General features: G+C 48.1%; 3 protein-coding genes and 1 pseudogene across 7 annotated transcripts in view; 2 read left to right on the top strand and 2 right to left on the bottom strand.

The window, feature by feature from the left end:
* LOC121588326 (mucin-5AC-like) overlaps nt 1-14,327 on the bottom strand; it is a 47,082-nt gene extending 32,755 nt beyond the window's left edge. For both annotated transcript variants that reach the window (XM_041906113.1, XM_041906114.1), the window contains exon 1: nt 12,708-14,327. In XM_041906113.1, coding sequence (XP_041762047.1) covers nt 12,708-12,813 — 106 coding nt within the window. In that variant the 5' untranslated portion in view covers nt 12,814-14,327. The remainder of the gene's footprint in view (nt 1-12,707) is intronic.
* A 1,302-nt stretch (nt 14,328-15,629) lies between these two features.
* Nucleotides 15,630-19,949, top strand: LOC121589515 (lamin-B receptor-like). 4 transcript variants are annotated; one of them, XM_041908487.1, is made up of 3 exons: nt 15,630-15,768; nt 16,442-18,271; nt 18,355-19,949. In XM_041908487.1, exons 2-3 carry the CDS (start codon nt 16,486-16,488, stop codon nt 18,639-18,641), a joined length of 2,073 nt encoding a protein of 690 aa, XP_041764421.1. In that variant the 5' UTR covers nt 15,630-15,768; nt 16,442-16,485; the 3' UTR covers nt 18,642-19,949. The 4 variants fall into 4 exon arrangements, with proteins under 4 accessions (XP_041764421.1, XP_041764424.1, XP_041764423.1 ...); XM_041908490.1 differs by having other exon boundaries at nt 15,763-15,847; XM_041908489.1 differs by lacking the exon at nt 15,630-15,768 and adding an exon at nt 15,865-16,319.
* A 118-nt stretch (nt 19,950-20,067) lies between these two features.
* LOC121590257 (E3 ubiquitin-protein ligase RNF220-like) lies at nt 20,068-22,264 on the bottom strand. Its single transcript, XM_041909741.1, has 2 exons — nt 21,594-22,264; nt 20,068-21,523 (listed from the first exon to the last, which is right to left on the bottom strand). The coding sequence occupies exons 1-2, from the start codon at nt 21,978-21,980 to the stop codon at nt 20,699-20,701; spliced, it is 1,212 nt and encodes a 403-aa protein (XP_041765675.1). The 5' UTR covers nt 21,981-22,264; the 3' UTR covers nt 20,068-20,698.
* Nucleotides 22,265-22,542: 278 nt separating this feature from the next.
* LOC121588740 lies at nt 22,543-25,295 on the top strand (annotated as a pseudogene).
* Nucleotides 25,296-25,305: the final 10 nt, after the last annotated feature.

Raw genomic sequence — 25,305 nt, 5'->3', positions numbered from 1 at the left:
GTGACGCCAAACCAAACCAGCTCGGACCTGTTACGAAAGCCAATTTCACCAACAACACACCCCGACGAAAACGACGAAAAAATGCCTAAAATACGTCCACTAACTCATTTCTCTTTCACCCAATCCGTCGCCATGCTTTCTTTACAATCTTCCCAGGCGTGCTGAGTTATTTTAACAGGACTGTAATCACTTGATAGCAAGGGTTGGGCTTTGGAGGATCACCACGATACAGCGACATCTCTCCGCCTGGGCGACGAAGGTGTGCCAGTGTTGCATATTCATACGCTCCTGGGAATGGGAATGGGAATAAAATCAACTCACTTCCGTCTTTGGTGGTGACTTTGCCTAAAAATGCCGCACCATCCTATTATCAAACCGGTTCGCATAGGTCAAAGGCAAGAGCAGGAAACGACCTGTTAGCGTTGGAGCGTGGTGGTGTAATGATTTTACGATGGAATTTCACTTGCCGGTCCCGAAAGCGAACCCGCTGATTAAAGATCATTATCAGACAGGCGGCATTTTGGCTTAAATTAAACGATCGTCACGCCTCCAACACGCCCTAAAAGCCTGCGAAGTCAAAGGCGCTTAGAGAAACGCGTCCCCAAACTGCGTCCTAAAGTAGAACTGCAAATAGTCAACTTTGAGCCGTACGTTCGCACCAGACAGCAATTCCGTACATTGTAAACATCCATTACCTACTCCACCATCACCCTCCAGTGGACGGGTTTGGGCACCACTACACACACTTCCGGCAACAGAAGGCGACGACATGCTAATGATGACACGGTAAAAATGTCATGCACCTTTTCTGTCACCACGACAGTGCAGGTAGAGGAGTAGATGGTCCACCGACTCCCGCCCGTCGCCTCATCGATTATGCACAATCGCTTACGCAACGACGACGACGATCATCTTACGGGAACTCCTTCTGCATAATGAATTGTGACAGCAGAAGAAGAAAGTGAGCACCGATGGCCGGAGGCTGCGAGCAACCGGTACGTGACGGATCGGTGGACAAACTTTCGCTTTCGACAGCAAAACTAGAGCTTGGGCGTGTGAGCGCCAGTTTGCGTGACCTTTTTTTGCGGCCAAAGTACAAGCACTTTGGGCACTTCAAGATCACGCAGCAAACGATCGTGATCATGCCAAACCGACCAAAATGCGTATGGCAAATCCGCTGTAGTGGATAATTCGTTGGTCTACGACAGATCGCATGACAACTTCAAGAGTCACTTGACATACAGCGGAACGTATGGAAAGCTTCCAGAAAAAAACATCCCAAAGTTTGAACCTCCGCTCAAATGACATAAGATCAGCCGGCGATGCTTTTGGAGAAAAATCAAACAAACAAACACTACGATATACTGCGGTGCAGGTGTCTTGGTACCTGCTCCAACCGTGTAGCCCGGTCTGAAAGCGAACGTTAGTGTCGATTGTTTAGATAAACCCTCAGCGCTCCGTGTCTGCACTTGGTGGCCACCGGCGATGACGATCTTCCTTAATTGGGTAAATATGGAATGTATAATTAAGTACTCTCGCGTGCGTTAATGCAGTCGTGGCCGGTAGTACGCGTTCGCACTATGCCAAAGGCCATTTTAATGTCCCATTTTTGGACACAGCAATGAAGAAGGTTATTATTTTAATACACTCATTGTTAATTTGTCGGTTGGGAGTTGTGGCAGCAAGAAAAGGAGAAGACACACTAAGGTGACCGACTAGGGTGGTCGCACTGTATGTAGATCTTGTACCGAGCCAGCCGTTTCATTCATCTATCATCGATCATATCACATCGGTGCAGTGGGTGCATTGTTGTGGCCGTTTTTTGTACGTGTAGCTAGTAATGAAGGGAAAGAAAGGTGAATTAAAATAGCCAATAATCATTTCCCGAAGGTTGGACAGGAATTTACAAACGGCGCATAATGAACGTGCACTCTGCCTAGCCGAACATCAATTGACGCTCGATGACAGTAATGGTGATTGATTCAAAGTTCGATGACGAATGATGCAAATCATTAGTAGCGAGTTTTCTTCCCTTCATCGGACACACAATCACACGCGCTCTCTCTCTCACACACACACACACAGGTGGCCATTCTTCCCCAACCGGATGTTGATCGGTTCGATGTGGTCCGATCAATGCGCGCGCATGGCCGGATGACCTTAAGGGACAGGGGAACCGGTAAAAGATCAAGCACATTCCTTACGGCAGAAGGCAGCCAACCCGCAGCCTCAACATCATCGGTCATATTTACATATTTACACATTCCTTTCGCTTGTCACCATGGCGACGGATGTGCTTACATGATTGAGCCGTTTTATGTTGCTCCACCATTAGAAGCGTCCAGCGCCAGGCGGAACGTGAACTTTGGAATGTGTTTAAAGTGAGTTGTGTTTAGAAAACCGAGAAACGCAAAGTCCAAAGGTTCGTTTCCTTTACATTTTAAAAATTCGTTGGACATTGTATTGCAGGGTCCATTGAGCTTTACTTTGAGTGGAATCTTTTCGCCAACTCGATGCCACACTATCAACATCTCCACCCTGCGATTCCGCAACGATGCGTAGCAGCTAACCACGTTTGATGGATTACAAAGCGAGCCGGTAGAGGCGTGACACGCCGAAATTTCACAATGATTGCAACGATTTTTAAATGGCTTCATGAAATTTTCACCACACACCGTAACCGCAAATATTTAACGCCGTTTCGAAAGGCTCAGAAAACGGTCAGATTACTCCTCATAAATGGAAGCGATTCGTGTTTTTCTCTACAGTGAAGGAGATGTGTAAAATAAAGGCAGCAGGCAGCACTTTTTGCATCTGATTTGTTGATCAATCCACCCCCTAAAACATGTCAGTTGCGTTGCGGGAACTGTTTTGCAAACTGTACCAATATTTATCTACGCATCCGTTACAGATTAATTTAATTTATCACGATCAATTTTCCATCCCACTGAACACGCTAGTCCGCCAATTCGTCACCACAGTTCGCCATCGGGTCGGGTATTGGGAAAGCGCATACGCACGTTACGCTACATAAACACCTGATTTGAATGCGACCCTACTATGCCTTCACGATATGTGATTGCACACTTGTGGCTTCTCGATCAACCGGGTGCGATACCGTTGGATTAAAACCGCAACTTTAGGTTTCAAATTTTCAACAGCTGATAATTTTCCCACTGTCTCCAGCATCGCACCAGCAGCTCTTTAACTAACTCACCGAAGCTCCCTCCGCATACCCTGTCTCCTCGCAAAGGCTGTACAAGCTGCCCAATCATAATGGGCAATAATTGAATCGACTTCAATTTCACCGGAAAATGGTACCCAGCGTGATGGTCGTGGAGGAGCAGCGATTTCTGCCGCAGCGATAGAAAATCGACTCCAATTGCGTGGAGAGTTAAAAGTGAAATTTGTAATTTCACATTACCGCGCCGCGGTTGAGGGGAAAGTCTAAAATTGACTGTCGCCCGAAAAGCCGAACCGTATCATTGCTGCACGATTGTGCGGTGAACTTTTCCTGCTTCGCCACCTTCCGGGTCGGCGGCGTCGGCGGGGCCGGCCACACTTGTCGCGAAAGTGCACAACCTCGGCGGGGTTTCGGTTCGGTGCACCGCGGATCATTTATTGGTTGCGATCAATTTCAGGCGTTAATTAGAGAGTGCCACATGGGGCTGCTTGGTGGGAGATCGGGCACGGGAAGATGCGTTAAGGATGGTTGATATATGGGTACTTTTGGTGCGAAATTTTTATGCGATGTGAACATTGGGCTATTTTAACTTTTAATTTCCCTGGATGGAGCTGGAGCTTACAATATACAATATTTAATTGCAACAAACAGTTGTACACGTCATCGGAGTTGCTTTGCTGTACTTTCCATCGAATGATGATGTGATTGAATTGAAAGAAAGATACGCAATGTGAAGGTACATTTCCTTCACTTTCATGGAATAATTGTTAGCCCTAATGCGATGACCCACCTGTGCAAGCGTATAAACAAATGATGGAAATTGTATCCATTAAACATGCGCACGTTTCTCCTCCACTTTGCCTTGCCCTCTCGAACGAAAGCCAATATGCAGTCGAATGGGCCAATATTGTAGATACGACGAAATTTGCACATCTCCACGGCTCTTCGCATGCACGACAGGGCTTGGACTGGGACCTTCCCAGATTGCTCGTCTGCCCACACCGGCGTTGTCTAACAGTCAATTTTCCATTGCTTTTCAGTGCGTGCAGCCATTTACACGCTCCATTTACGTCACCAGCGCCACATGCCACATGATGGTGGTGAAAATTAGCAAAATTGTGCAGCGAAAGCTAGCGTGTGATGGTGCGACCTAAAAGTGCATACATCTGGCTTCATTTTCCAACCTCACATTGTTGCATCACACTTGAATCTTAAGATGAAATTTGCTATGCGTAGCGTTTTCTCCCTTTGCCGGTAAGTATTATTCTCCCTCCGAAGCGACCGTTTGCTGAGGATGGATTGTTTCCTCTGCCATCCATGACTAATCGCAACGCTTTTGTCTTCGTCTGCGTATGTCCTTGCCGCAGTTCGGAAACCCGGAGCTCTAGCACGAGGTTCGTTAAGTGACCGGGAAGGTATGCCGCTATCCTTGAACAAACATCAAGTACGGGGAGAGGGACACGATTGCTCACCACAAAATGATACGAATTTCACCTGTAATCATACTAATTCACAGCCAATGGCAAGGCTGACGTTTCGTTTGGCATTGATAAGAATAATGACCCGGATTGCCGCTCCGTCAAACTTATGTAGCGGCGGAATGATGACGAAATGAGACGGTAAGAGAAGAAGTAAGATCACATCAAGAAAGCTTATGACGTGGACGATAAATGGAAGATTGGCTGAACTCTGGATGGTCCATGGTCAAGGCAGTTTGGCAGTGACGTGTGGGAAAGAATTTCCGGTCGAGTTGGGGTTTTTAGGTCGTGGTTTTATACAGAACATGTATCACATTTCAATCGGTGTTGCTTATGAATTTGTCTCTATGAGATAGCAACACACTTAAGTTGCCCGCGTGACTGTATCAATACTGTATATGGCTTCTAGGTTTTCTCGCTATGCGAAAACATATTAAAAATGCGTTTAGAATGCGGCTTTAACGTATTCTGTACGCTAAATGATGCAGAAAAATATGTAGTAAAACAAGAGAAAATAATGATGGGTAGAATTTAAAGTTACTCTTATTAGTTTCGTTCATTTTTATAGTAATTCAAAGACAATATCCTTAGTACCAAAATATAATGCAGAGATGTGAAATTCCAGCAAATTTCACTCGTCGCTTAATTAAACACTAATTAGCCACCCATTATGGAAGTGATCTCCGTCTTCTAATCATCAACCCAATACAAAAGCACACGTCAAACATTATGCAATCGACAGATGCACCCGCCGCGCCGTAGACTGCAACTACTGAGTTTGCTACAATTTTAATTGACTTCGCGTGCGATATCGCAATCGCACCTTACGCCACAGCAGCAACAACCTTACACGTACCCGTGGCTAGCTTCCTTATCGGCACCGACAGGCTTCAACGTGCCCGGTTGATCGCTCAATCAACCCCGAACGCCTTCTTCATCTTCTCCAGTGCCAGGCAAACTGTTTACCCTTTCGATCGCGCATCGGAGCCGTCGCGGCTTCAGTCTTCGGTCCGCCAAGAACGACCCACCAATTCTTCCTGACCTTTCCGCGAGCTCGCGCGTTCGTCATCACTCCGTCCTGTTCCTCGCATTGCGCAGCCAACCAAACGAACCACTTTAAACTGAAGGCTTTGGCGCGAGTCGGTACTCCAGCAGCGTAAGTTTGACGGCGAATGCCAAAGCGCACCCGCGAAGGGATTTTTTTCTCTCTCGCTCTCCATTTTGTGCCGTGTTATTTTCTTGCATCTAATGCGATCCTCATCGTCTTGTGCCTCCCCCAGCGTCCCTCTCCCGTTAATGAGTGTCGAAATGTCAAAGTAAATGTCACGCTTCATAGGCGCGGACGTTGCGATTTAGTGCGTTGGAAGTGGTGGAAAATCAAACGAAAATCATAACCTCATCCAACGCCGTCAACACCGCACGGCATGGATGGGGGAGTGGAGATTTTTTTTTTCACTTTTATTTCGTTCGCCCGCTACGACAATGTCAGGCGCGGCTCGGACGCGGAACTAAAAACGCCAAATGACCGGCAAATAATCGAAAGGTGGTAATCACACATTTCACACCCGGGTGTTTTATTGTATTTTTATTCTTCAAACAAAATTGTCTAGAAACTTCTAGGCTCATTTAATTTCGTTAATAAGATTTCTATTTTATTTCATCATTTGCTTCAATATAATTATTACAATTTTCCCAATCGATTCATTGGAATGTAATGAGAAAATATTAGCTCAGCGTGAAATTAATCTAGAAACATTTGGGTAAACAACGAAACACACTCGCTTAAAAACTTGCCACCTGGCTGGCAGTTTGTGTCAATGGTAACAGTGTTATGCTAATCGTATCGTACCGTCTCCACACACAAAAGCAGCCAAGGAACCAGTTTCGAGTTTTTGAAGGCAAACCCGCCGCTGCCGGTCTTAAACTAGTTAGGAATTTGGCTTATTATACAACCTAGCGTCCACACTTCTTTTTTTTGCAATGTTTCTTGTCAAAAATGTCCAGGCCGTGTTATGTGAGTATGAGTGTGTCTGTCTCGGACCTGTTCCTTGCTCAAGATCGGGACTGTGGTGAGATAAGCTGCACCATACAAACGCAAGATAAAGGCGATTTTTCATGACTCTGCGGGAGTTTCACAACAACCAGCATTGTTTGACATTTCATTTAAACATAATTAATTTGCAATATATTAACACAACCAATCCTATAAGCAGAGCTAAACTCTCGCCTTCTTCCCGTGCCTAGTGTTGGTGGATACAATTGGCTCATAAAATGGCCGTAAATTTGATCCTCCGTAATCCTACACCATCGGCTAACGTTGCTGAGCTAAATTTTCTATTCTACGTCCCTTTGAACTCTCTGGACAACACACATACGCACACACACACGCGACACATCAAGCAACTAACGACAACGGGCGGTTGTGTCGCATGAAGAAACGCATTTCGCCACTAACCATCGGCTGACATTATTCAGTCCACCAAGTCGGCATCACCAAACATGGCGTATCATGGGCAGGTTCTTGTGCAGATCTGCGGCCCCCCTTGTTTCACGGATCGCTTATCCGCTTGCACTAGAGAAGGGGAGCAAAACAAACTGGTCCGAAAGCGTATCTACAGACGGACGGGGGGCACTTTGTGCAAACCCCATGCGCGTTCCAACCCTTGTGCCAACCGGTGCAAATGAGTATCGGTAGAATGGAAGGTAATGGAACAAGAACAACGCCTGGCTCGGCACAAACGTCACACCGATCTAGTTTTCAAGCTTTGCCCACGAAGCACAGGACAGCCTATACCCCCGTCCACACCGAATATGTGTGCAACACGGCAGACACAGGCGGTACAGCAACAAACATAACAACAACAACAAAAAAACCAACCCCTCACAAGACAAAAACACGTTCTCCCATGTGGAAGACCTTGAGCCGATCGTGGTGGCAGAATTGAAAGCAAATCTGGTGCTATCTCGCTCTCGTTGTCTTGCGGTGCGGGTTCGTCGCTTGCAATCGACGACGAGTGTCTTTCGTTGCCGTGCGCGCTAGGGTGAACCCACCGCCCGGCTACTATCGGTTTGGCTACTTACCCCCACTGGACGGTTGCACGGTCGGATCTTGCATTGAGGTCGCCCACTCCCACTCCCTTTGCTGCGGCCGCCGAACCTCAAAGTGGTCGCAAAAACTACTTCTACAACTACTACCACCACTACTGCTGTTGCTGTTGCTACTGCTGCCTCAGATTCCATTCCATTTCCTACAATATGTTCTGAATGATGGAAGTATTGTTTTTGTCGTTGCTCTCCTTCACTAGTACCATACTTTGTAGTTGCATTGTTTGGCTTTGTTCTCCCTTTCTCGTTTCTATACACCGATACGCTAAACCCATTGTCATTGCTTGCGAATGTGAACGCGTTTCAGCTCAATTAGAAACAAACGTTAGACTAACCTCAGAGTAGGATGGTTGTACCGACTCGCACATCCTTGCCAATCCATAAACAATTAATCATAGCGCCTTTAATTGGACCGCATCATTACCACGTTCGAGTGATCTTGTTTTGATGGGTACATGGCGTTAATTTGATCGATCGGCACACTGTTGCGAATGGCCACGGCCATGGTTTGGTGGTAGCGCTGATGATATTGTACAGAAGACAACGCAACATTCTATTCTAACACTTTCTCCACCTTGGAGAGGAGTGCTGAGCCACACGAGCAGAAGCAGATAGCCTTGTGAAAAGTTTGCAATTATTTATGTTACGCTCGATATCATCTCTTGCGCACCATACCTGCAGGAGCATACGCTGCAATTGAACGTTGTTTTCGGTAATTTGGCAGTAATTCAAACTCAATCGCACCGCCAGTACTGCGTGAACACTTTTCATTCGACCGAAGCCACACTCAGCTGCTCGCGCGAGCTAATTTTCTGGAGCAACACAGCTGCATCGTTAATTTAATGACACGCCACGTTTTGATTCGGTTTCACAAGAACAAATCTCACCGATGACGGTCACTGGCACGATCAATTCGGTGTCGACCGAAACCTTGACAAACGCCGCTGAAACGGTGCTCTCCTCTGCGAAGGAGAAATCAATTAACATGCACCCCCTTGCTGGTGGCGATCTTGGCGAGATGATGATGCTGTGTTCCAGCTCCCTCAACAAACGCGAGAAAGAAAGCACACGCAACACCCTGAAAGGTCGCACTGGTTTTAATGAGCCACAGAGCTGGGGATAGTTTTCGTAAGGCGAGGAGTACAAACAAGAGTCGGCAAGAGTTCTGAACACGTGCCATGTTTTACACACACGATTTCTCGATCCACGTTAGGGGTAGGATTCTATTTTCACCGGTCACTCGAGTTTGGTGGACTATTGGTAAGGTCGAAGTCAACAGTGTACCGAGTGGATTTTTGTGTAATTGTGGCCCACGCGCAAACGAAGCACGCTAACGAACTAGTCTTCATTTATGAGTGCCACAAACAGAACTAGGAGTTTTAAAAATCTCTAGACGTTACCTACCATTTCCACATTCTAAGCTTGTGAGGGTAGAAGGGTGTAGCAAATACATACAAATAAAATAACGAAAACTCTTTCTGTACAAAATATTGATTTTGAGAGTTCTTGAAGTCCTCGGACTAGAAAAAGAACGTGTGAAGCAGTATATGACTCAAACTGTTAGACGCTGAAATAACGGAGAAAGAACGTTACCCAAAACATTGTAGATGTCTTCAACCCACTCGCATTTCCTTACTTTAACTCTTTCTCAGCTTATTGCGCCTTTTTATTTAAACTACCACAGCACTTTTAATGTAAGTATTACATAGTACTACCTTCCTTCTCAACACAACTACACATACAAATCCGCGCTGCATCATTGTTTGCGGGCGCACTTCGCACACTTTCGAAAGCGGTTCAGCTGCTACAACCCGTTCTTCCCAGTTTAGCGGCGGCCGTAATTGGTGACAAGAAGGAGTAGTTGCCATGGCGCCATATTTGGCCGATCGATTGTTGTGAACGGGCATCCCTTTCGAACCAAGCCTTCGATTCTAACTCCACCAGCCAGCACGCTCTGCCCCTAGAGAGCGAAGTTCCGTCCGTCACCCAAAGCGACGACCTCCGCACACCGGGTGGTAAGCACGCGAATGCAATGGCAGTACACTTCACCGGCGTACCTTCCCGTTCTTCCAACAATCTAACACTATTGAACGAACGGCAAGCTTACGCGAGACCTTCCCGCACCGGGGAGTGGTGCAAAGTACAATAAGATTACAGTCTATAGTCTTACTGCAGGATGATCACTGAACGCGAGCCATTTGATGCATCTTTTACGTGTTGCAAGCGGCATACGATCGTAGTGGATGCCACAGTCAAGTCCACAAGCGAACCAAGTGACAGCACCTCGTTGACACCGGTACAAACCGATCGCAAATGCAAATGCGTGATAGATCATGTCGTGTTTCGGTGTGCCGCCATGTTGAGAGCGTTAGCAGTCGACCTGGCTGTCTGGTTGTCTTTGCACTTGCGCTTCAAAAACGTGCTCCATTCTTGCGATTCTTCTACCCATCTGCATTGCCGTTGACGATATCGATGGGAAAAATATCGCCACCGGAATCTTGTCGTGCTTTAGCACCTTTCCTACCTCCCGTCTACCACTGAACAGGGATCGTCTGCATCTTCCCATCCTTGCGAACGTATTAGAGAGGTTACCCTTTCCAGTGCACCTAGCAAGTGTAAAAAAACGCTTTGCTACGAGGCCTTTCAATTACAACTATGATTGTACACTATCATACACGCTGTACCTCAACATCAACTGCACTGTGCTTTCCAACACCTAAACAATTGGGCACACGTTATTCCCAAACTTTTGCCTGAGCACAAAAAGTTCCCAAAATTATCTAAACGAATAGTAATTAAGGAAAACTACGCATGGTCCCTCTCGAGTCATAGTGTGTTGCACTACGCCAGTAAAGTGATTGGTAATTCCAAGCCACACCAAAACACATTCCAACCAAATACGAAGAAAAAAACCAAAACAAAACCTCGCATGTAAATGATGGAAAGCTGCAGAATTCCCAACGGCTCACACCGCCAGCGATCGATGGCGCAGTAGCTACGTTACACGCATGCTGTGTGTCGCGTGGAATATTTTATAGAGTCTGAAAACCACGCACCAAGCAAAAGGGCAAACGAAAGAAATTACCATGCCATTACCAGCTCAGGCATAAACAAAGAAAGTACGCTCTCTTCGGTTTGTACCTGTGCCAAAGCGAATAAACGAGCAGAGAGGTTCACTGAGAAATATGTGAATAAATGAAATTAAGGGCATTTGTTTAGTATCTACTTGTAAAGCAAGACAACTACATCGGTCCAATATTTAAGTAAATGGTTATTATAAATCATTTTATTCATTATAAGAGAACAGGCTTTTAATACTCCCAAACAACCAATACATAAGACGTTCAACCTTCGTAAACCAGTGCTCCGCCTGACGCAACCTAGACAAACAGTGTCGTGGCAAAAAAACAGGGCAAGTCTAAAATTGTTATGCCTGCATGTCTCAGCGTTTCGCGGGTGAGACACTGAACCGTTGCATAATCTTTGCTCTTTGCAGTGCAGTGAGCTGCAGCGTTAGTGCACAGGCAAAACTCTCACGGCACTGTGGCACTTCGGAGAGGCAAAGCACACAAAGCAAATTGAACCGAAACTGAACGGAATTGTGTACATGCATGCTAATTGTTTCTAGTTTTTTTTTTTTCTTGTGCAAAAATGAGAACAGCAAACAGAGCTCTTAAACACATACTTACGAACTTAGAAAAAGTTTTTTTTATCAAAGTACATCAACTTGGCTTATTGCAAGGCATACATCTGCAGCGCTTTCATTATGTGCTTAATTTTAACAAAAGACTTGCACGAAAGCACTATAAGCGAAGAACCTTTAAAAATGTCATACGGTTAAACTGTTGCGAATTATTTTATCAATACTGCACAAAAATTTAATAAAGTAACAATAACTTTGCAGCTTAATCACATCCCTTTCTGGTTACAGCACGGTTAAATCATCGACCACTAGGAGGAAGATGTTCCGGTAAAGCTTTCAATGCTTCCTTTACAATGATGCAATGACTGACAAAAAACAATGTTTTTCCAAATAAGTGGTCAGTGGTCAGGGGGGACTATACCATAAAACGGAGTAATAACAGAAAACGAACACCCCTACAGGTAATGGGAAATTTACCATCACTCTATCTTATGCCAGAAAGAAAATTCAGCATCGACGTTACATATGCTGCACGCATCACCAACGATTGGGTGGATGGGTTTCGATTAGATCAGTTAAACCGCATTTCCTTACTGCCCATTTTATGCCCATCCTCTTCCATCTTCCAGTTCACATTTCTTGTTTGTATGTTTGTGTATGTGTGTGTGTGGGTTGGTGGGATAGTAAGTTAATTAATTTCGACTTTTATTAGCCTGCTTTTAGGCGGAAAGAAAGTGGATGCGATATTTAAACGATTCATGCACGGATATTAGCTAACAATCACGAGCTCGATAGCAGATAAGAGTAATTAAAATGGTGTTTTTAAGATCGCAGTGCAACACTTTTGAAGGTTTTGACTGGTATAAACAATTGTCCAAGGCACAGCACGTATTTATTTCCAGTACCATTGTATGGCAGCTAAAGAACACGTTTTTTTGTAACGACATTAAACCGCTATTTGTTTACATTTTTCAGAGGATGAAAGCATGTTCCTCAACGGTTTGTTTGCATTATCATAGAGCAAACATTTGTTATTCATTTACAAGATGGTTATAACGTTTCTGAGAATCAAATGCAACCATTTTCTCTTCTTTTTTTTTCGTTTAACCTTGCTGTGCCTCACAAATGATACCAAAAGATAAAATACTCAATTAACCATAAACTAATAAGCCCTCGACATGTGTTTATTCATCCTACATTGATCTAATCTATTTGGCGACAACTTTCTCTGTGTCATAAAACGGAAAACATATAATGTTTTAATGGGTTGCCACGCCTTTTACTATTCAATACTTACTCTGCTGAGCTGCCGATCTTGGCAACACCAAGCCAAGATTACACAAAACCGCCAGCCAAAGCATGGCGGACGACGGCGCTGGCATTGCTGCCCTTCTGCCACCCATGGTGTTGCTTTTGCAGGACCACTGCTGCTGATCGCTTCTGCAACAATCCGTCTCGACCTTGCAGCTTACTCCTGCTGCTTTCCCTCTCTATGGCGGGAATGAACGGGAAAATTTCAACCTCAATACCAACACACGCACACTCTCACACACACACTTTCGCTTTATGCCGGTCTTTTTCTCGGATTCGGATTCAGCGTGCTGAAGGGCGAAATACGACACTTCGATCAATTAGATCGATCGAACGCTGGAACATTGAAACATTTTCCTATCGATTTGCAAACACTTCTTGCCGCAACACACCAGGCTCGATCGGCGATGCACCCACACACCGCACGCGTATCGTTTTGCTGTGTGGAGCCAATTTCTACTCCCCACACCCCCTCTTGTTTCTCTCCACCCCGACTGCACAGCCTCCCTTTTTTTGCTGTGCTCCAACCGAGTGTGAAACTTTTCTTTTCAAACGGAAAGTGTATCACTGCATTTTCCTTTCGAATTGCACCACACCGTCTCCGTCTCTTTTGCACCAAGCACGGGGTTGCGATCGCGCAGTACGCTAAAGGGAGCTCGCGCCCACTCTAACGCTTCTCTAACTCGGACGTTTCTCTCTTCTATCGGCAAACGATTCACTCGAACGATCACTGGCGCTGCTCGAATCACTCTGTTTACTCCGGTTGACAATTTTGCATTCGATTTCTTCTTGCAGACACGTTTCTCACTCACTCTCTCGCTTACGTTCCTATCGACCCTTGGTTGGTGCGCGACACCCGAGAGGAAGGATTGCACAATATCGATTTCTCCACGGCGATCGGGTGCAAGAAAAGGGGACAGAGGGTTGTTTTTTTTTACTTCAGGTTCCCGCTCGCTCACTCGTGCACACGTTTGCGCTGTGCCGTTTGATTTAGCGCTTTGCAACGAGCCCGAACGAATGTGTTGCTCGATTGCGACACACCGGTACACCCGCGTTTGTGCGCTCACTGCACGGTCCCACCAGCCGGAACTAGGCAGACAACGGCTTTCGGGCCACCCGCCACTGTCGCGACACTATTACGAATGCCCGGCACATAGGACTTGAACGATCGTGCAGGCGACGAACCAGTACGCTCCAAATATTCACTTCCGACGCCGTGACGTTTTCGATGAGGATTTTTGTTTTTTGAGAGGTTTTTTTTTATTTCAAACACACATAAATCGGTATCTTCACACGCCCAAAAACCTCGAAAACTACACTACGGATTTGTTTTTATTTCTTTTTCGCTGTTCGGTTTCTGCTCGTTATGCGTTCGATGCTCGATTGTGCATGTCGTCGTTGCACAATGCACGCCGCTACGGTCGCTATGCTGCACGGCTGGTAGACACACACGATCGCACCACCACGGTGGGTCCGAAGCTTGGGGAAAGAGAAACCTCACCGGAATCGCAGACAGGCAGGGCCTGTGTATGAGCCTTCGGTAAGGGGATGGGCCGTGATCTTACAGCAACGGAGCTGCTGCTTCCCGACGGAGTGAGCGAAACTTTGAGACTGAAACGTGTTTTTTCTCCAGCACTACCCAACCATGCAGCTCTATGGTTCGTGGTTTCTTCTGGCTTTTGGATGCGTTTCCATTTTGTGATGGAGGGGATAGTCACAGAGAGCGAGCGCGAGAGCGTGCCTAAGACATAAGGCTCAACAGGCCGTAAGGTATGGTGCGTTAGAAGGTTTGCTGGTATGATCAAGAGAGTGAGAATCTCTGAGAAATTGTCCAAGTCGCTATGATGCAGAGACGTTGGTTTTGATGTTTCCGTACTATTGGAACAATTATTTAGCACACAAAATATTTTAGAACAAAAACAAACCTATAAGAACCTATATGCCGCAATCCTAAACCTAAACCTATAAGCCTCAATCCTTTCAAATAAAAACAAATCTGTCTAGCTGAATAGTTTTGCTAAATAAAATAATGAACACAATGCACATTTTATACACTTGGACTTTAAATCTTTCATGTTTTTAGAACACTGTTTGCCCAATAGATGTCGCCACAGGCTAGACGTTCCTGGTCTTTGAGCGATCAACATTTTTCATTGTTCTACAGTTTGTTCTCCAGTTACGCGGATTCGGAGATACACGGTTTTCTAAATATAACAGATCAAATGTCAAATCAGTACAATTTGCTACTAGAATTGTCAAGTGCAGTATAAATTGCATTTTTGCGAATAAATTTAATCCACAAAAATATCAAAATATTCTGCATAACTCGCATCAAACAAATAATAGAGTGTATAAAAGTTCTAAATTGAATACCGAGTAACGAATTGTATTTTTGTCAAAAACCACGAAAATAGACTTTCGCGGATATTCGAGTTACGCGGATTCCTGGGGAAAGCACAAACCGCGCAACTCAGGAATAGACTGTATTTATCAAAAGTTATCTAAATTGTTTGCTGAATTTCGTGCAAATACACACTTAAGTTCGATATTCCTTTATGAGGCAATCCAAACACGTCCTTGATTTGTTGATGGATTTTCATTGGGAATGGTGGATTATGTGACCCAAGAAGAATATAAAAACAAACAGACTTCATTAAATGAGCTACAAGCATGGTTGGCAAATACTCTGATAACAATTCTCAGAATCAATCACTTCTTCTCAACATTTTAAGTTTACGCGACAATTCTTACTTGCCCAACAACAACATCCATTGCGTGCTTGTCGTGTGTGTCGTGCCGCTTGTGCTGCGCCAGACCTTTGCAAGAACGCGGCATAATGTCGACCAACGGTACTCGGTTTACAGCCGGGTTGGGTACTCCACGCACCTTCGCAACTGTCAACGTCCGCTTGACTGTTCATTTTCTGTAACGGCGTCATGACGCTTGTGATGTGAGTGCGAGCTTCGAAAAGTGGTATTTTTAGGTGTTCCAACGCAGCAAACGAGGTCCAGCACAGTGACGAAAACATCCCGCCGCGTGGTGCCGAGGTAAGCGAACCGAATTCACGCCGGGGCGTGCGGACCATTCGTGCGTATTTTCTGGGCGGAAAATATTGTGTTTTGGAAGGTACGCGCATCGCGCCGTTTTTGTTTGTACGCGTAGCGCCACTCTCCCTCTCACGAGATACCGACGGCGCGCTTGGTTTGTTGTATCGAAGAGATCGTGCGGAGGGTGGTGTGTGTGTGCGTGTGTTGAGTGAGATGGGAAGGGAAGGGACGGCATTGTTTTCCGCGGCAAAAGCTTATGCTGTGTGCATCTAACAGCTAGGCGGGAGCGCGGGAAGCGCAGCCCCAGGGGCAGGGTAGCAGCGGTACAGGCTGGGTGTGGATTCAGACTGACGCTATCAAACGGCATTCCAATGTGCGGCTCGCATTACACGTTCTCCCCCCTGTCCCTTTCCCTCCACCAATGACACTAGTGTGGTGCGTGTATTATCAGCAGGATAGCAGGTCCGTCGGCGGAAAGTGATTCTGCTTGCTGCTAGCAAACCATATCGCAGATCTAATCTATAGTATGCTATGAAATACAACCGTTGAAGGTAGTTTATGGTGTTTGATTGGTGTCCCATGTTGGTGAACATTTCCCAATGTAAACGATAAGAGTCGTCGTGTTTTGTGCATACGTTGAAAGCTAACATTAAGCTTTGTGGTTTACTTTTAGCTACATAACATTAAAAAAAGAGCGCAAACGAGAGGGTTTGAAACATGGATAGCCGTAGCCGTGGTAAACGGCTGTCGACTGTGGTAACAGCGGCAGCAAGCAGCAGTACCGCCGCTGCCAAGGAAACCGCCCCTGCCGCGAGCAACGTGGAGAAGAAGAAGCCGGGCCGCAAATCCCTGGCCGTTACGGCTGCAGCGCGTAAACGGTCCGCATCGCCCCCGAAACGGAAACCATCGCCCGCTCGGAGAGCTTCGCCGGCCCGCCGCGCTTCACCCGCCCGAAAGGCTTCCCCCGCCCGCAAAGCCTCGCCGGCGCGTAGAGCTTCGCCGGGCAGAAAACCGAAGGCAGCAACCGGCACCACCGCTACCGCCGCGTCCACCACGGTGACGAAGGCCGCCGAGCCGGTCAAGGTGAGCCCGGAGGAGCCGAGACGCTCGCAGCGCATCCGCGCGTCGGAGGAAAAGGTTGACACGGTGCTGCAATCGCTGAAAAAATCACCGGTCGACAAGCGCCTGTCGGTGATAATGGACGATGCGGAGGTGAGCGGTATCATGAGCGGCCGAACCACTACGCCGAGCAAAAGCATGACGCCGAACGTTAGCCGCCGGTCGAACGCGATCACACCGACCACCACGACGGAGCGCAGCCGGGCGACGGTGTCCCGTTCGATGAGCGTGCTGCAGGATTACTCCGACCACGAGGACGATGGCGACTTTAAGAGCTTCCGCCGGACGCACGACAATGGCGTGGGCGACCGGTCCCACTCCCAGCGCGGCGTTACGAAACCCATGTGGCAGCAGCAGCTGGTCGAGTTTGGGGGAGCGTTCGGTGCGACCGCCCTGCTGCTAGCCCTCCCGCTGTTCATGTTCGTGACGAACCACTTTTGCTCCGGCGCCGCCCACCGGAACTGTCAGTTTGTGGTGCCGAAAAGTTGGGCCGAGTTCGGCACGCTCTCGACGTACATGAACAAGGAAATTGGCACGTTCTATGCGGTGTTTGTGGCCGGCGTGGCCCTGCTGACCGGCCTGCCGATCGGCAAGCAGGTGTCGCTGATGGACGAGTCAAATCAAAAGCGCTCGCACGTCTTCAACGGGCTGACGGTCGCGCTCGGTACCGGGCTGGCGGTGTTTGTCGCGGAGTACTGCTACAAATATCCGCTGCTGTCCGTCGTCAGTCGCGGCTACAATCAGCTGCTGGTGCTGAGCATACTCACCGCGCTGGCAGTGGCGCTGCTCGCCTTCGTGAAATCCCGCGCCGTGCCAGTGGTGGAGAGAAATCCATACGCAAGAACTGGCAACTTTTTGATCGATTTCTTCGCCGGCCGCGAGCTGGATCCGACCGTGCTACACGTGTTTAATCTGAAGCTCGTCACGTACCACGTGTCGATGGTGCTGGCGCTGCTGTTCAACGGCATCATTCTGTACCGCAATCTCCACTTCGCCGCCCTGCCGGAACATCTGACCGCGGCACCCATGCAGGAGCGGCTGCTGTATTCGTTGCAGCACCTCACCTGCGAGCCGGCGCCGGTTGCTGCCGCTGCCGTCACCTTGCTCTACCTGCTGGATCTGCTTGCGTACGAACATCATCTGGCCGCTTCGTTCGAGCTGCAGCAGGAAGGATTCGGCGCCCAGATGCTGCTGCGCTATGCCGTGTTCCCGTTCGCCCTTACCCTGCTGCCCAAGTACGTGGCCGCCCATAAGCTGTCCGATGTGCCGCTGTGGGCCGTGGGTGTCTGCGTCGCTCTGGCGCTCGTTGGACTGTTCGTGAAGCGAGCCTCGATGCGGATAAAGTATCTCTACCGTTTGAATCCTTTGGGCGAAAAGGTTGCATGTAAGTATCAACATTTGGAGATGCGTTTCCGCAGCTACATCACACTCACCTGTTTTTGGGACAATCTACCTTTCTTCCCATAGGTTTGGAAACGTATCCCACCTTCCAGGGCCGGAGATTGCTGGTGGCGAAATGGTGGCGCTTCGTGCGCCAACCGAACTATGTCGGAGACGCGCTGCAAACTGTTGCCCTGCTGCCACTGCTCTACTGGCGTTTTGCTTGGCCGCCGGTGCTAGCGGTTCTGTTCACCGTCGTTCTGCTGGTGCATCGTGCAAAGCGGCTGAACCTGCGCAACGCCCGCAAGTACGATTCATCGTGGCAGCGTTACTGCAACACCGTACCGTACCTGCTCGTCCCCCGTGTCTACTAAATGTTTGTCCCACCACCCACCCGTCTCATCCAAGTCACATCCAAGCTAGTGCAAAATCTATCCCTCCCACCTTTTACACTGTTCCCATTTTTTGTTCGTTCTTCAACTGTACACTGTCCACTGATTTTTGTGTACTGTGCGTCTCCCTCGATTCGATTGTAAAAATGTGTGTTTTTTTTTTTTTTTGTACTTTCATGTTTTGTCAAATCTAAACATTAATTTAATACTTTTAAATTCTTCGGCAATTTTGTTTGTCGAACGGCGCATTTGCTCAAGGGCGCCTTTTAATGGTTTTATGTGCTGCTAGGGTATAGAGTGTTTGTATCTCTTTATTTGGAGTGAAATTATATCCAATTTTAATTTACCTTGTGGAAGTTACATTGCAATAAAAGCAACACAACCGTGTGCGTGTGTTAGTTAAAACGACTGCAACATATTAGGCAAAATGACAGCAATGATGAACGTATAGAAAAGCTTAAAGTCCCTCAGAAGTTAAACAAACAAAAAGAATTAGGTGCGTAATGTACGAAAAAAGAGAAAACAACAAACAAATCAGTGAGAAAAAGACAGCGAAAAGGTCTCGGAGGGATGAGTCTAATATTGAGCGGTCTTTAAAATTTCAGAAGAAAACAACTATTGCTAAAAAAAATCTAAAAAAATATTGCTAAAATTATCATTTTGTACAAAACAAAAGAAAGCATAGATGGTAGTGGCAAATAATTGTACAAAAAGCTGTGTACAAGTGCTCCCAACATCATCGTAAAAGTTCCATCTCTCGCTAGATCAATTCACATTGGCACAGTACGATACGGCGAGCACACGCTCTCTTTTAAACGAATTACACAGTTATGTTTACAAGCCCTCAGCGTAATACTCAGCAGATGCCGATAAGCATGCAACACACCCATGTGCAGTCCTGGCATCTTGAAACCAAAAGTACAACAAGAATCTACCTTGTAAATGGAGAACACGCAGCACCTTTCGCAGAGAGAAAAGGCGTGAATGTGTTTAAAGTAACTTTAAATTGTCACTGAAAGGTAGAAACCGTTTACAAAATTGTGCTCTCAGGCAGAATGCCGCGCCGCATCAAGCGCGCAGACGATTTCAATTAGGCCATTCTAATGAACTCTTCTTAAACCGTAATTGGTGAGTCTTATAGACTCCCTTTCTAACGGAAAAACAGATACGCGGAGGGCTCAGACGTGTTGATTTTGCCAATAGAAGTAAACATTAGTCTGTTAAGTGATAGCGATTAATTTAGATCGATTGATAAGATATTAAATTTTAAATAAAAATGCAAGCAAAAAAGTGGACTGTTTCCTTACCATCACCGATAGAATCACGCCTTTTTTCAGCTTTCTGGATACGCCTCAGCGATTCGCATCTTATTTCTTTCAAAATACACTCCAATCTTCACAACGGGGGCTTTTTGTTAATTCTTCGGACTCGTTATTATTCATTCAGTCATTCGAGTATTAATCTGGAACGCATCGTAAATGGCTTAGTGGTCAGGAGTACTGGTAAATAGGTAAACTTATCCAACTAAGATTATCGTGTACAGCAAAACGGAATGTTCGAATGAATGATGGACAAGCCGGTAAATTTAAAAGTACATCAATTGTCGAAAAAAGCGGCCTGCTTTAATGCGCCCCCCCCCCCCCCCCCCCCCCTAACAAACCGTATCTGGCTTTGGGTTTCGTTTGCTGTTAGTATGCCTGTAAATGCTTTGCTTATTGTCTCATTATCATTGTCTCCGTGTCGTGCAGTGGGTGCAGAAATGCATTTTCTTTTCGTTTTGGCACGTTTGCCGTTTGTATGCGTATTTGAGGTGCGTTTTAACACACCTGTCCGATGAAACCATCTAACATACTTAACTTCTTTCAATGTTCAGCCATGCCTATCGCATCATCGCCCGTGTTTTGGACCTCTTTTGTGCTGTTTTGTGTGCTGCGTATCATTTTACCCATATTCCCATGTTTCCCCACCAACATGATGCGATGTATGACGCCTTGTTTTCCCTGCTTGCTGTCTGCCCTACCCGCGTAATGCGTGCGTCTTTAAAGATAAATTCTCCGCAGATCAGTCGGCGAAGTTATCATACTGCACTGTGGGCACAGCTTCTTGGCCCCAAGCGTGTGCAGCCAGCACTCCTCGCAGTACACATGCCAGCAGCAAACCGACACGATCGGTTTGCGAAAATCGTCCATACAAATTAGACACTTGGGCCGATTCTGAATGTACCCTTCGTATTCGCGTATCTTTGCCTTGAGCGACTCGATGATGCGTCGCTCCGTACCTGTGGCCGGTTCGGGATCACTTTCCAGTCCGGCGGGCAGAGAGGTAGGCGGACCGGACGATGCTGGTGGTGCAGTAGACTTGCTCGTACCCTCGCCGGGGTTGCTTTCGGCCGGCGGTTTTACGACCGGCGGATCGTTGGCAATGAGCAACTCGCGAAGCGCACTGCTACTGCCGGACGCACCACGGCCCGTCACTATTACGTCCCGTTCCGAGTACTGCGGTGGCCCGTATACCTGGCTCTCGTCGCCGTCCACGTTCAGCTCGTCGTCCGTATCGTCGGCGTAGGTAAGCCGTACGCCGAGCCCTCCGTGCGCACCCGGCCCAAGCATGGTCGTGCTGCGCACACGCTTCTGCCCGGCCCACTCGTACACCTCGAACGATTCGCCCTCGACATCGATGCTGGCATCGTCGTCGTCATCGTCGTCATCTTCACTGCCGCCGCCGTTGGTCGTCGCATTGGTGCCGTTGCGCTGGGGCTCGGACTTTCTCAGGCACGCCTCCACGTGCAGCGTGATATCGTCCAGGGTAACTTTGTTGCAAATGGGGCACACATTGTCTTCCGGTTTCCGCTTTCGCGACTTTAGCTGCAACGAAGAGCAAGAAAACGCATTAGCACACTGGCACCGATGGATGAACGCCAATTTGCCGTGTTACCTTCAAGCGCGCCTGTCGATTGTTTTTGATCTTCTGATACGTCCCCCAGCACTCGTCCGGCCCGACGGCCGGACTGGCCACCGCCTCTTCGCTGTTGTGGCCGTTCGACCGAGCCGCCGGCAGCTGACCACTGCCACTGTGACTTGGTCCTTCGCCATTGCTGTAGCTGGGTCCAGCCGTTGGTCCATCCTCAGCGCCGCCAGTGCCGTAGGGAAGCTGTTTCTTCGGCTTCAGGATGCGCTCGAGACGATCCACCTCCACCGCAAAGTGGTGATCGATCTCGTGCAAGCGTAACGTAACACCGCAAATCGGGCAGCACATTGGGCTGGTTCTGCCCTTACGCTGACGAAAGCCCCGGCCAGAATGTTCCGACTCTCCGACTTCCATCTTTTGCAACGCGTAACTGCACCTACTGTACCGAGCACGGGAACATACTGAATAATGGGTGGCGGTTTTCTGGCCCTGGGAAAGTCTTCACAACATATTGCACCGGCAAACGGGAAGGGAATTTGGGGAAACTTTCTTTGCGGTGAACTGTGAAACTCGATATTCTTTTGCCGTTGTTCTGCGATGCGTAACATGCAATTGTTTACATCGGCAAACCATCCATTTCGTCGATGCGATTGTGTGAGTGTGTTTTTTTGCCTCCGAAGCGTTTGACATTCAGCCCTTTTCGCCTGGTCGCGTTGCCAAACTGATTTTCTTCAGGAAGATTTCCACTGCCAAGAAACACCCGAAAAATGTTTCCCCGATTTGTTCTATTTTCATTTTTCTTTAAACTTTCATTGTAAATGCACAAAAAAGTAAAACTGGTGCATTCTAAAGATGGTTTGGCAGCGTTTACCCTGCATGAGACAATGAATCACCCTGTGCGGACGGGGCGAACAACAATTCAAACTGGCAGCACTGTCGCACAGATCAAATTCAGCGACTTTTTGCAAAATGACAGTTGTGAACGAACCGACCACCAAGCGGACGACCGCTTGTGGCGTGAAAAAAGTGATCAAAACAAGCCGGAAATCCACCCGTTTGTCCCGGAAACGGTTGACTATCCAAGCCGCAACCCGAAAGACGCGCATTCGTTTCACCATGAGCAAAAAGCCGACGGTTAAACGCACCAACAGCCAACTGTCGGTCGGGCCGAATCTTTCCGCCGGCGGTGCATCGGTAAGCCGCTGCGAGGAACAGCTCGATGCCGCCATATTCCGGACCCTGACCGTGCTGACCAAGCGCCATCAGCCGACGGACGAGTTCAGGGCGCAGTTTTGCCGGGGCGCGTTCCTGAAACCGAACACGAAGGCCTTCATCCAGGTGATGCACTTCCTGTTCAACGTGTACGATGCACGCGAGTTCCGCAAGCGGTTCTACTGGCCCATCTACGACAAGGGTGCGGAGAATGCGTTCCGCACCTCGACGGTCGAGTACGTGAACAGCTTGATCGAGCGGGGCAAGCTGGTCGGCATGGAGAAGATAAAGGCGCACGTCGTCGTCCTGCCGGGCGGGGCCAAATTCATGAAGTTTCTGCTCACGCTGATCAAGTTCGTGCTGCAGGAGGAGCTGCGCAGAGCGAAAGCGTCAAGCGGTCTTGCACCCGACGTTGAAGTTGAGCCGATCACAAAAACGCGCATCGCCCAAATGATCGCTTCCCACAAACGTTGGTTGATGTTAGCGAAGGAATTCGCGGCACCATTCGAGAGGACGTTGCGGCACTGACGGAACGAACGCGCAAGATTGAATCGCTAATCGAGACAGTCCTGCAGGGGTGCGATTTAGCGCAACAGATGAACTACGATAAGCTGATGCTGCTTTGGGACGTGCGGATAAACACGCAGCACAGGGAGCAGCAAAAGATCCGGCAGCGCATGCAGGCGATCGCCGACGAGTACGACCGGGTGGTGGAAAGGACGGAGAGCAAGCTGAAGGGCAATGAGCTGACGCTGCCGTTCACGAAGGAGCAGCTCAAGGATTGCCTTGACAAGTACACCGCGCAGCCGGGCATGGAACAGGTGCACCAGCACGCGCAGGACGTGTTCGACGGCACCGGGAAGCTGCACGCGGTCAAGCTGCTGCAGCTCCTGTCCGAGGACGTGCTGCCCAGCGTGGAACAGTTTTTTGGCGGCTTTTGTGTGAAAAACCCCGATGTCATGAAGTACGAGCAGAAGGAATTATCCAAGGTTGCGATCAAGTTCGACGAACTTCGTCAGCAGATCGATATGCTGCAACGCAGCCTGCCCCCGCTCGAGGACTGCCAGCTGCGGGATCTGCCGGCCGGGGACGAAAGTCCCGACAAGCTGGGAAAGGATAACTTCGCCATCAAGAACAAGCTGTTCTGTACGCCCCCGATCGTGATGGACTTTGACGCACAGTCGGACGAGTTTCACGCCGCCGGTCTGGCTGGGCCAAGGAGTCACCAGCGGTTGGCATTGTTGAACAGGGAGGATGTGCACGCGATGAACGCACGAATGAAGTTGCTTTCCGTGAGTTCGTACCAGTTGCGCAGTCCGAAACCAACGCCAAAGCATGTGAAGCCGTCGACGGGCGAGCAATCGAACGTTCCGCAGCCAGCGAACGCGACGACGGGCTTTGCCGTACCGCGTATCGCACGCAAAGAAAAGCTAAATCCACTCACCATGCTGAACCGCATCAAGGCGCAAAGCCAAAAGCAATGCAGCTCCTCCCGCTCCAATGGTGATGCACCGCCGGTCAATAGTACGATGAACATCTCGACGCTGAGCGAGATCACACTACGGCCCGAGTTTTCTTCCACCCTGCTCGGGACGCCGGAAAAGTGTGGCCCCGGCACGGTAGGTCGCACGCCGAATGAGGAGGACGTGGAGCGGAAACCAAGATCCGTCCAGACGCTACAGGTTCCGCAGCAGCAGCACCAGCAGCAGGTCAAACGAATGGTTAGCTCTCCGACCGTTCATTCCAGCCCACGACTGATGGCGATCTACGCCGGTTCGAACACGCCCAAATCGACGGTCTCACCGAAAAACCTGCTCCGTGGGCCGGGAGGCCAGCGAACGTCCCTGAAGCGAAGCTCACTGATCGAGAACGAATCAACGGTGCATACTTCACCCTCGGGAAGGTTAGAATCGCTCGTGAAGCACGACGAACTGCCACTACAACGTTGCTTACCGTTGCCATTGGCGCTCGAGCCGGAATCGGAAACGGGTATTACGAGTCAAGAATCGGTGGACACTTCCGAGGACAAAACATTGCGTCCTGAGGTAAGCTGGTCGATCTCCAACGGGTGGGAAAAGACGCAATGTCTTACTACTTGTTCGTTTCTCATTTTTTTTCCCACTTCCCACAGAACGGTGGTCAAACAGAAGACCTTTCCCGCACACTCCTAGCGATCAGTTCCGGTGGTATTAGTCAGATAGAGGTTGGTGAAGCTGAATGTAAACCAGCAAGCGGTGAGAAAACCGGCGAAGACTTGCACATTCCAGCGCCGGACGAAGACGACCTGTTCAATGTGAGCGACGGAGTAGTGACGGATTTTGAATGAATTATTGGTCCGTCGTGGACGTTCTCGTTACGTTGATTTTAAATCGTTAGACTTTCATGCAACGCTTTCGGTCTCTTTCTCTGTGTTAACTCATGTTTACATATTAGAAATAAGTATATAGGAAAAAGAAGGCTTTATATAAAATATGCTTTTTATTGAAATAATTTGCCAAAATAACTCGATTATTCATTCACAACTCAT

The sequence above is a fragment of the Anopheles merus genome, chromosome 2R, assembly GCF_017562075.2.
Source record: "Anopheles merus strain MAF chromosome 2R, AmerM5.1, whole genome shotgun sequence".
Classification (NCBI taxonomy): Eukaryota; Metazoa; Arthropoda; class Insecta; order Diptera; family Culicidae; genus Anopheles; species Anopheles merus.
The sequence above is the reverse complement of the archived record's forward strand: the minus strand, read 5'-3'. Positions and strand labels throughout refer to the sequence as shown.